Below are 12,826 nucleotides of genomic sequence, written 5' to 3' on the forward strand. Positions count from 1 at the left end.
TGTTCAAGGGGAAGCTTCCTCTAAAGTGAAATGGTTAAATTAGGGCATTCTTCTGTGATCATATCCATTTCAGTTTGATGTAAAATGTCTGGTTCTATGGGTTACTGAACTTGAGTGAAGCTGCAGCATCATGACTCTGCGTAAACTGTATAATAACATGTTGAAATCTCTGGGAAACCTGCCAGGACAATGAAGCTGCCCACTTTCATGTTACAGAAATAGCGGGAAAAGATGAATTAAAAAGAAGCTGCAAGAAAAAGGGGAACAGAGATTAAAAAGCTAAAGATGGGGAGGCAAATGATAGAGATGATAAAGTCGATGGCTGTCAAGAAGGATAATGAAAGGGAAGTGAGGGAAAGAGAGGAGAACCCTGTACGGAGGAAGTGGCAGGGTCTATCCCGCAATCCATAAAAAGAGGAAAATTAAGGGAACAAATAAAGAAAAAGATGATCCCTTTGTTAGGACAGCAGCATGAAGGATGAGGATAAAAGGAATTAAGAAAGAGGAATGACACAGAAGACGGTGGGACCCTGGCTTAAGATGGACCTCTGGGGGAAAAGGAAGAAAAAACTTATTAATGTATGGATGTAGGGAGCAACTGAGAGGATCATAATTTAATAAATGGAGGAAGTAATGGCTAGTGTGAGATATTTTATGTTTTATGTTTCTCTAGACCAGCAAAAAGTAAAGGAACCAAAGGTTGTTCTACTGTATACAAACAATGTTTTTTTACCCAGGATGCAACCACATCTCAGCTAAAGAAATAACTTACTGAAATTACTCTTAAAAATAAAGTTGTCATTGCCTTTTGTTGTGCATGATGTGTTTGAACCACATATCAAAGTGAAATGTATCTACAGATACCTCCTGAAGAACATACAAAAGTGAATAGAGCACTGCCACCCAGGTCTGGACTGAGAGCCAAAATAGGCCCTGGCATTTCAGGTACACAGAGTCCCAATCAGCCCACACAGAGGCCCAAACAGCCCCACCAGCCCACTAAATACTGACTTTCTATGGCAATTTATAGCAGCCCCTCTGGCATTTGCCAGAACCCACAGATTGCCAATCCGGGCCTGCTGCCACCGTAAATAATATAAAGTATTGCAACCTAGAAATATGTCATATGTGAAAAGAATAAACAGTTTAAGATGAAAAAATGTGCAACTAATATGCTAATTAGTTCTAAACAACTCTCCTGATTGTAGTGTTTAAGTGGGATGGTTGGGCTATATCACATATGACTGACATGAGGGCTCATTTAGGCACACGATTACAATTGCAAAATGTTAAAATTGATGCAAATTAAAGTTTTGCATTAATACACCCTACTTGCCTTCTTGCAACAAGCTCTAGCGTATCTGATCAGCCTGCTCTGATGTATTTTGTGCAATTGCAAAGTAAGAGACCCAATGGACACAAGTAAGTCCTGAAATTAGAGCCAGCCTTGAGCTGCCATTAGAGCAGGGGTCCCCAACTTTTCTTACTGGTGAGCCAAATGTAAATAGATTTCAAATGTAAATAGAGTTGGGGAGCAACACAAGCTTTTAAAATGTCCCTGGGGGTGCCAAATAAGGGCTGATTGGCCATTTGTTAACCCCTATGTGGACTAGCAACCTACAGGAAGGCTCTACTTGGCACTACACCTGGTTTTTATTCAACCAAAACTTGCCTCCAAACCTGGAATTCAAAAATAAGCTCCTGCTTTGAGGCCACTGGGAGCAGCATTCACGGGGTTGATGAACAACATGTTGCTTTTGAGCCACTGGCTGAAGATTTTTAACCTGGCCGATCAATTTTCGGACAGATACCGGACGAAAATTTGTAAGATGTACGATTGTTTGAATCCCACTAACCGCATGATAATTTGACGGCTTGGTCGGTCTTCGCCAAAAATCGGTCGTTGGGCAAGAGAAATCTTTGCGTCTATGGGGAGCTTTAGATGTTTGTGCCTAGATATGCATCTGATCTGAGTCCTGTAAAATGCTATTCATGCACATGCATTTGTGGGTGAAAATTTCCATGCAATTTGTAGCTCATGCCAACAATGACTCTGGAATTCCAGGTCAAAATAATTAGGGATGCACCGAATCCACTATTTTGGATTCGGCTGAACCTCCGAATCCTTCGCAAAAGATTTGGCCATATGCAAATTAGGGGTGGGAAGGGGAAACCATTTTCTACTTCCTTGTTTTGTGACAAAAAGTCATGTGATTTCTATCCCCGTCCCTAATTTGCATATGCAAATTAGAATTTGGATTCGGTTTGGCCGGCAGAAGGATTAGGCCGAATCTGAATCCTGCTGAAAAAGGCAGAATCCTGGCCAAATTCCGAACCAAATCCTGGATGTGGTGCATCCGAATAATGAATGTCGCAATCTGCATATTACACTTGCTTCATAAATGAACCCAATCCAAAAGCCAAGTTTCTAAGCTTCAGAGATAACTTTGAAGCTTCCCTGAGCTCTTCTTTTGCTTATCTGTCATTTTGATGTGGAATCTGCATGAATTGCATTTTGAACAGATTTTATATTTACGAAGTTTATTTAAACTTTTGCATTCCATAGCATGAAACGTGTTACATTTTCCCATGCAGTGGGAACATTTACATCCTGTTCTCATCCAACGGTATTGTTATTTCAGCCTTCGACATCCATAGTGTGAGCTGCATAGTCAGAGGTATTCCTTCCAATATTCGGAGATCACCAAAAAAGTGCAGTGACAGCTCCAGTTTGTTGGGGTTAGATGTAAGCTTTTCTGATAGTTTACCTTAGGGGTGAAATTTTGGATCAGTCCAACTGGACCCACTGAAGAGCTCAGTGGCTTTAGTACCTCTGTGTGCACCCAGCCAGCAAAGGGACATCAATGGTAGGCCCAGGGATAGAAGACTCTTAAAATCACTGGGTGTGTGCTAGATTGACTGAATGCATTATTGTTGGACAAGGAGTATGGAGATCCCACTGGAAAGGGAGAAAATACCCCCTATCCTAGAAGGAGGTGGCCACTATTGAAATAGCACTATATTAGTGGTCAACTTGGGTTACACTATCAATGTCTGTAGCTCCAGAGACTATATAGAGAGCTCTGACACTGTGGGAGATAAATACAGTCAATAAAAGAGTTGGCTGTTGTTCACTGTTCAACCTGAGTGCACCACATTTTATTGAAATAGGGAGTGCCTGATAAACCCATAACAGGTGCAAGGTTATCTCTCCCTACATGCTTGTGTTGGCTATTTGCTTGTCAGTTTGGACAATATATCTCGTATTGTGTCCTGGGTCAGCATTCAAGTGGCTACAATCTCAGCATATATATGGACATCTACCTTAAGTTTCATATACTTTATTGCCCTCTGGTTACAAATATTAAAAACATATATAATATATTTCTTCTACAAAGTATATAGAAAGCCACAGACTACACATAGTTCCAAGTCATCCATACTGAATGTGCTGCTCACCCTTCTGGAAATATTCTAAATCAGGAAATTTTATTCTATTTATTCATCCCCAAATAGAAAGTGCACCTTAGTCAGCAAAAGAATCTGTTTGCTCCCTATCTCTCCAGCTGTCAGAAAAGGCCAAAAGACAAGCAAAACAAGCTAGTTAATTGTTCAAATAGATCTATTTTCTTCCCTCCAGAAAAGCTCCCAATTGAATGAGCTGGGGTTGTCTCCAATCTGGAGATGTTAGCTAAACAAGAAAGATGAGATATGAGTTGTGTGGTCTCATAGATGCACTGCCACCAGAAATTGGGCAAAAGTGAAAGAAAGAAAGAACGGAAGAACGGAAGAAAGAAAGAAAGAAAGAAAGAAAGAAAGAAAGAAAGAAAGAAAGAAAGAAAGAAAGAAAGAAAGAAAGAAAGAAAGAAAGAAAGAAAGAAAGAATAGAACCCATAGATGCACTGCCACCATAAATTGGGCAAAAGGGAGACAAAGAGGGAAGAAAAAAAGAAGGAAAGAAAGAAAGAAAGAAAGAAAGAAAGAAAGAAAGAAAGAATGAATAGAGGCAATTAGGTGATCTGTATAGACATGTATATGGAGTCCAGATTTCTTATTTGAATGAAGTCATTCATTTTTATGTGAATTGTTTGCTAAGTAAAATAAATATATAAAGTCATTTGGCACAAAAATGTAATAAAAGCCACATCTTTTGCACCAGTCCCAGCTATCCATAGCAACCAATCAGCAGGCAGCATTAAATGACCATCTGTTTGAAAGCAAGCTTACTGATTGGTATGGGTTACTAGACCTGGTTCAAGTTTGCAACTTTTTTTCCCCAATATTGTTTTTATTTAGATTTGCGTGTGTTACAGGTACGGGATCCGTTATCTGGAAAACCATTATCCCGAAAGCTCAGAATTACGTAAAGGCCGTCTCCCATAGACTGCATTTTAATCAAATAATTCAAAATTTTTAAAATGATTTCCTTTTTTTCTGTAGTAATAAAACAATAGCTTGTACTTGATCCAAACTAAGATATAATTAATCCTTATTGGAAGCAAACCCAACCTATTGGGTTTATTTAATGTTTACATGATTTTCTAGTAGACTTAAGGCATGAAAATGTATGCAAAATTATGCAAAGATCCATTATCTAGAAAACCCCAGGTCCCAAGAACTCTGGATAACAGGTCCCATAGCTGTATAACATAAAGCAAATCAAGAAAGCAAATATTAATTGTAAGTCACGGTTACATTAAAATCAAAATGTTAAATAACTTTCTGTCTTCGATTTTCAGCATTCATAAATAATCGTTCAGCCTCCTGGACAGGTTGGGGACCTTGGTTTTTATGGTTAGACGTCTGATTGCTGGTGGTAGACTGTGTATGTATGTAAACCAGGTATCAAAGAACCTTTTTGTGTTTTTTTCATTTGTCAGAGTTTCTATCCAATCTTAGTGAATGCTGTAGTGAAGGTTTTGCTGTAATAATGAAAAAGGTGGAGGGGTCTGGGAGAGGCATTTATGTAGAATGACATTCTTAGCTGCCGCTGCTATTCGTTCTGCCAGCGCATTTTCTTATTTTGAGGTGTTTGTGTTAGAGAAAAATTTGCTTAAGATGGCCCAGACAGCTGAAATGTTTAATGTTTTCCCAGCTTTGCAACTTTTATTACATAACCCCAGTAATGAGCAAATGGGGCTTCATATTTCCTCTTACGTCTAACATTGAAATTGGGTTGGTTTCTCTGGTCTTTAATGCCTTTAATATAGCTTACAGTATTAGGACAAGAAACTCTAATGGCCTTTTACCTGCTTTGGCATGAGAGAAAGCATCACATGGACCAAATATAATATAGGTCAGAGGGAGAGAGAGACAGACAGACAGAGAGATACAAGATGATAAATAGATAGACAGATGAATATATAGACAGACAGACAGACAGACAGACAGACAGACAGACAGATAGATAGATGCATAGTGTAGGTATCAGGCCCGGACTGGCAATCTATGAGTTCTGGCAAATGCCAGAGGGGCTGCTATAAGGTCCCATAGAAAGTCAGTATTTAGTGGGCTGGTGGGGGCTGTTTGGGCCTCTATGTGGGCTGATTGGGCCTCTGTGTACCTGAAATGCCAGGGCCTATTTTAATTCTCAGTCCGGACCTGGTAGGTATATAGATATATGATAGATGGATGGATGGATAGATAGATAAATAGATAGTTAATAGATAAATGAATAGATAGATAGATAGATAGATAGATAGATAGATAGATACATGATAGATAGATCATAGACAGATAGATGCATGGATGGATGGATAGATAAATTTGATTGATACAAACATAGATAGATGGATATATAGATAATAGATGGATTAGATAGATAGATAGATAGATAGATAGATAGATAGATAGATAGATAGATGGATAGATGGATAAACAGATGGATGATAGATACAGTAGATGGATAGATAAATATATGGATAAATAGATAATTAGATAAATAGATAGATGGATAGATAGATAGATAGATAGATAGATAGATAGATAGATAGACAAATATAAAGAGGCAGGTGGTAAATATTATTTACCTTATATTAGTGGTGTCTAAAAGGGATAATTAAATCTACCAGCAGAATTCGAGCTTGTGACCACCAGCAGGCCCAAACAGGTATTGGCTGCAGAAAGCTCCACTAGTCCTCCAGTTATTCAGACGTCATCAAATAATGATATACACAGTTTTTTCTTCAGTAATGTGCAATTAAGTATCAACATTGTAACAATACAGATGAGCTGTTAAATCTAGGGGCGAGGCTACAAGCAATGTGACAGAGACCAACTGAGGACAACACTCGTAACAGGGGATGCAGGTTTATATGGCCCTGGCCTAGCCACACGCCAGTAGTGAATCCCAGAAATGAAAGTATTGCCAATACCTGTGTTTGCTTTCAACGGGGTGCTCCCACTTTTATTCAAGGTGCTTCCAGACACTTTACAATGGATCAAACGTTTCGGGACCGCATGGCCCTTCCTCAGTGATCACTGAGGAAGGGCCATGCGGTCCCGAAACGTTTTATCCATTGTAAAGTGTCTGGAAGCACCTTGAATAAAAGTGGGAGCACCCCGTTGAAAGCAAACACAGGTATTGGCAATACTTTCATTTCTGAGAGACCAACTGAGACCAGGACAGCAATCAGAAACAAACCAAACACAGGGTCTGAAATCTCTGCTGATAAAGGCAAACCCCACACTGGGCACCTCTACCTTTAGTGATCTCAGAACCTGTTGTCTCTATGCAAACTGCACAAAGGTTCATGTTGGCCTTAACATCAATGCAGTGGTTTAATTATGGGAGTGAAGAATCAACTGAGGAAGTTATGAAAAAAGGGAAAGTTATGCTCACTACTAAATGTTAAAGGAATTGTTCAGTGTAAAGATAAAAACTGGGTAAATAGACAGGCTGTACAAAATAAAAAATGTTTCTAATATAGTTAGTTAACCAAAAATGTAATGTATAAAGGCTGGAGTGATTTGACTTATAACATGTCAGTCAGACACTACTTCCTGCTTTTCAGCTCTCTTGGTTTACACTGACTGGTTACCCTGGTTACCAAGCAGTAACCAATCAGAGACTTGAGGGGGGCATATGGGTCATATCTGTTGCTTTTGAATCTATTTACACAGTTTTTATTTTCACACTGAACTATTCCTTTGAACCATTAGGGGAGGTGCATTGAGGCACTGATCACAAAATCCATACAGACAAAGTACTCTGCACTCAACCCAATATCAATATATTAAGGACATAGAGACATTCTGTGCATTAAGCTACAAAAAATAATAGATACACAGGCCAAATTGTGCCATTCATTTTTAATTTGATCAACCAGCAGCTAATCATGGACAGAGGATTGTTCAGCCATATATTGACTTAAATACGTCAAAAATCTGTGTATGTGATCAACTGTATGTTCCCTACTAAAAAATGGAATTTTGTGTTTTTCTTAATTTTTATCAGATAATAATTTGATTATTATATATCTAATCAATACTGAGCTTGCATCAGCAGCTGTTTATCCATATAACATCATTTGTAAGTACAGGTGTGAGACCTGTTATACATAACAGTTCTTTCAGTAATTTACGGATAACAGTTCTTTCCGTAATTTTGATCTCACCTCAAGACTACTATAAAATCACGTAAACATTAAATAACCCAACAAGCAGGCTTTGGATTAAGGATTAATTATATTTTAGTTTGGATCAAGTACAAGCTACTGTTTTATTATTACAGAGAATAAGGAAATCATTTAAAAAAAAAAATTGGATTATTTCAATCAAATGGAGTCTACAGGAGATGGACTTTCCGTAATTCAGAGCTTTCTTGATAACTGGTTTCCGGATAACGGATCCCATTACTGTATTATACAATTTCTTGTTTTCTGTATATAATCACTATTATAGGCATGTCCCCCAGAACCACCTTTCTGAAGAGCAAAAGTTGTGCTTTTTTTTTAAAAAAAAAAATTGCATGTCACAAATGGAAAGTAACATTTGCAGAGTTTGCTAAATAGAAAAAATTGCTTGGTCAATTGACATCTAAATGGTTAAGTGTTAAACATTTACAGTAGCGGGAGGAGCAGCAAATGGAGCAGATTTGGACAAGGTGCTTAGCTAAGGTGCTTAATTGATGGAGCAGGAATATAAAACAGGTGCATGGGCACAGGGAGATCACTCTGTATCCTTCAACCCTTCTGTGAGCCGCTTTCCTCCTTTTGACCTTTCCAGCACTTATCCAGGTAAGATCAGCAACACAGTAGAGGACCAGTGTGTAGACAGCAGCTGTACTACTACTGACAGGTGTCAATGCAGAAATAGAACAATAGATACTCTTTTATGGTTGCCTGTGGGTAGAAGTGTTGAGGACTGGGCAGTTCATCAGAAAATGAAGAGCAAGCCACCCTATGTCTGGAGACAATTTTATTGCAGCATAACTGGCTTGAACTATTGCTAACGATCTTCAGTTTATGGAGCATAGTGTAAGTTATAGTTCAATAACAGCCAGCGGGCTAGATGTAGAGGATCTTTAATATAGAGTGTAACAACTGTGCTCCAAGTCTAATAACCCAGGGCAACCAACCGAGCAGTCTGGTATTTTGGTTCTACCTGCACAGTAAAGAGGTAAATTTGGTTCTACCTACAGGTGATGCTCTTCAGAGCTATAAAGTATTCCCCTGATGTATGCAGATTGTCCATTGTTGTTTCATTAACTTATCTTTACCTTAACTTTCCATCCTACTAATGTTCTACCATTTTGCAGTCTGATATAGTTTTCCTTTCTCAGTTTCGGCTTTTTTGTCTTCTCAGCTCCCACTATCTTTTACAATGGCTCTATGGATGCAGTGTCTGCCCCTGGTTCTTGTCCTCCTTTTCTCTACACCCAACACCGAAGCTCTAGCCAACCAGCACTTGTGTGGGTCTCACCTAGTAGAAGCCCTGTACCTAGTATGTGGGGATAGAGGCTTCTTCTACTACCCTAAGATCAAACGGGACATCGAACAAGCACAGGGTAAGAACATGAAATGACTACAATGCTAGATGTTCAATATGTATATTTTTCCTGTTCATTGGAAGATGACTCAGAGGAAAAACTGGTGCCAAATGAAAAGGTTTGGTAAATTGTGAAACTATGCTGAACGAAAGCATTTGGATAATTTCAAAAAGGGATGTCATGTCAACCAGATTTGTTAAAAATGGAAATAAGGAAATAATTTGGCTACTTCTGGAAGTCTTCCTGTCTTTATGTTTCCAAGAAACTACAGTATGTTTAGGCTTGAGTTTCTTACCTCTAGTCACTAATGTTGTGATTAGCAAAACCATTTCCATTTCTTTAATTAGACCCATATTTGTGCTTGTCACATTAATTGAATGGGATTGCTATGGGAACCTAGAACATCACCAAAGTTTGGTGTCAAAGGAAGTGCAGTTGTGTGTTATTTTTTGCACTACTTAATTGTCCCGTGCTGCCCTAGAGGAGTGATATCCTTATTAAAGCATAGGAGAGCCTTTCTTTGGCCCACAGCAATCTGTCTGGTAGCTTGACCCACCTACAAACGCTAAACCATGAGCTGTTGTTGGGCCTTGTAACCAAATCCTTCACAAAATGAAGTTCATTCATCTCAAATATCAAACATGCAAAAGGTGCCTCATTAGAATGCTCCTACCTTAATTATAAATGTTCTCAAAATAACTCTTGATGGACATTGAGCAAAGGCCAGCACTTTTATATTAACATTGTCAAATTCATGTTGACAGACATTGTATAGCTAGAAGCTATCTTAGATACCAATCACTATTGATGTAACAGAGAATATTTTAGCATATGCCCCACTTTTACGGTTCATGGCCAAACTAGAAAGCAGACTATTCTAGCTACTGATTTTATCTAAGAACTAATTATTGTTTTCAGTGTGGGGCTACGTTTCTCTGGGTTTCATGGAATCTCATTGCATGGAATACTGGATTGCTTGCTCTTCACTTAGTAGGGATTATAGACTACAATAGATGGAAATGCAGATGGAGTCATCTTTAGGGTTGCTTTTGATTTAACATAGTCCAGCTCAACACTTCTGGAGCAGATAGTGTTCCTGTAAAATATGCTTCTCTCTGTTCAACTATAATGAACCTTACAGCTTGCTCCATCTGCAGTTCTACATCCCAGATGATGGTTTCACAGCAGTCGACATCCCTTGATACTGTACTAAAGTTGTAGATGAGAGGGGTTAATAAATAAAACATAAAAAAGATGTGTGCAAAGATCGGAAGATCTAAAGCTCCATATCACTTTTACCCATACAACTATCTCAATATATTGAGATTCTATACTCCTTCCCATGTAAGGCTACCCTAAGATGCAAAGGTTACACCTCTTTGAAGGCATCTTTGTACTTGGGTGCTGTAGCTACCACCTGCTTTTCATACACTGGGAATGTACATTGCAGGGCACTGCATTGAGTAGAAGTTGGGCTCAAAACAAAGAGATTGTAGGTGTCCAAACACCACAGCAGTTGGGAACAATGGGGAAAATAATTTCATTGCATGGAACAACTGTGCATAGGAGTTGGTATAGTAACCCTTTATCGTGATATGTACATTTTGTGGAACAACTTAAAGTGCTGATGTAAACAGTATATCGGTGCACGAGTGGAGAAATGCAACACACAGTTGGCAAGTTAAATACTGGTGGCCTTTGATGCAAGATCTTACAATAAACGTTATGTAACATTATACATGTGGAAAAAAACAAAGGATGCATGCTAAGTACTACTAACATATGAGTTTCAATTGAAATAGGATGCTTCCTTACAAACTGCAATTTTGCAAAGACTCCAATCATATGATGATCTGGCAGCCTTTCATATTAATATTATTGCTATCCTTTATCTGTAAAGAGCCACAATATTGTGAAGCTGTGAAGAGACACCAGACAAAGAAGCAAAGAAGTATAATTGCAGCCCTTGTGTTAGAGTTTTTTTATCTTGGGCTTGGGGGTTGGGAATAAATACAAGAGAAACAAGTATATAGTCAGCAGAATATTCCAGCCATATGAAACGAATAGGGGTATAGTTAAGTACTTCAATCTTCTTGTGTCCAGACTCTCAGTAATGTTTTTGGGTTTATGGAGAAACAGTACTGGGCTGTAGCTCTTGGCACCCTTAGACCCTACTCAATATTTTCTGTCTTTTTCTTATTTCTTCATCACCTTCCTGGGTTTTTTATTCTTCCAATGTTCTTGGCAATTACTCCACTCTATTCCTTCTATCTATCTATCTATCTATCTATCTATCTATCTATCTATCTATCTACCTATCATCTATCTATATATCTATGATATCCCAAATCTTGGCTTCAGTTGCATTCCACAACGAAGAGAACAGGAGGTATAGATAGGCCTACAATGGTTATGTCAACTTAATGGAAGCATGAGACAGGCCACAAGTAGCCATAGCATTAAAGCTGACTCATATAGGTTTTTGGAGGGTCTGTTGTCACCCAAGCACAATGAGAGGATGATGGAGGATAGGAAAGTTGGTGTTGAAATCCAGGAAAAAATTATGAAATCCAGCCTTAGAAGCTTCCTTAGAAAACTGTGTTTAAAGGTCTGACAGCTATTTGAGTAAGGTGGCAAATTTCTGGGCAATTCAATCAAAATATGATATGACTTATTTCTTATCTTCTGTTTCTTATCTTGTTCTTGCAGTCAATGGACCCCAGGACAACGAGTTAGATGGAATGCAGTTCCAGCCTCAAGAGTATCAGAAAATGAAGAGGGGGATTGTGGAGCAATGCTGCCACAGCACATGTTCTCTCTTCCAGCTGGAGAACTACTGCAACTAGGGGACCTGGCAAATGCTCTCTTACAAGGCACCTTCAAGGCAATTCCATCATGCAAAAACATCAGGACAGAGAACGTGGTCTAACTGTGAATAAAATCTCTTTCTTTTCATGTATATTTATTCTATATCAATTAGGCATCTGTTTCCCACACATTCTGTTGTTCCAAGAATGAGTTATGTGGAATAATTGTGGGTGAGAGAAGAAGAAATACAGTAGCTGTTATTTTTGTATTTTTCTTTTCTCAGAAAGCACCACCCACTATTGTACAAGCAGGAAAGACCTGGTTTTAGGTGAGAGTCAGGTTACATTGATTGGGTTCAGATGTAAAAAAAAAAAAACAAAAATGAAAATCTAGAAGTAAAGAGCAGCCTCAAATGTTATTCCCATCTTGCTTTTCATTGCCTGGACCTATTATATCTGTTGCCTCTCTGTCTCAATGCAAATAAATGTAAGCTCACGCCTTCTGGTGTTATTGAACTGCGCTACTGTCCCTATAATACATATGATTTATATATCCATTAAGTCAAGATGTATTCGCTGTGGGTCTGTCTACAGGCTCTGAGCTGCTGTGATTAGCTGGCTGTTTTTAAGAGCCAACCAACAGGAACCAAGAGAGGGAAAAATATCTTCATCGCCTAAAGCCAATTGCTTTTTAGAGCTGTGAAACTGGGAAAAGGATATTCAGTGAAACGTGTTCGAGCTGAAACACCTCATTTACAATGAAGGCCTCCACAGCAGATGAGAGGTTAAGTTTGCAGTCATGGAGGTCATGCGGCTTGTGAGGTTTTAGAATGGGTGCATGAGGGGACAAGGGGGAGACAAAGTCAAAAGACCTTATATCCCATTGTAAGCGAAGCAGAGCTGCTTTCTATTAAAGAAAAAGTTATAGTTGGGAGGGGAAGGGGGTGTCCTGATTATTGGCTGGAAGCCACTCACAATTGCCTACCCCTGCCCCCCAAAGCCCCCATCCTTCTCCTCCGCCCCCCGCATG

The 12,826-nt window shown here is 38.9% G+C and overlaps 1 protein-coding gene across 1 annotated transcript; it reads left to right on the forward strand.

Annotated features, from left to right (window-relative positions):
• Positions 1-8,208: 8,208 nt before the first annotated feature.
• ins.L (insulin L homeolog) lies at positions 8,209-12,355 on the forward strand. Its single transcript, NM_001085881.1, is given in 3 exon segments — positions 8,209-8,237; positions 8,806-9,007; positions 11,699-12,355. Coding segments are annotated over 2 exon segments (321 nt in total). The 5' UTR covers positions 8,209-8,237; positions 8,806-8,823; the 3' UTR covers positions 11,836-12,355.
• The last annotated feature ends 471 nt before the right edge of the window (positions 12,356-12,826 follow it).

The sequence above is a fragment of the Xenopus laevis genome, chromosome 4L, assembly GCF_017654675.1.
Source record: "Xenopus laevis strain J_2021 chromosome 4L, Xenopus_laevis_v10.1, whole genome shotgun sequence".
Lineage (NCBI taxonomy): Eukaryota > Metazoa > Chordata > Amphibia > Anura > Pipidae > Xenopus > Xenopus laevis.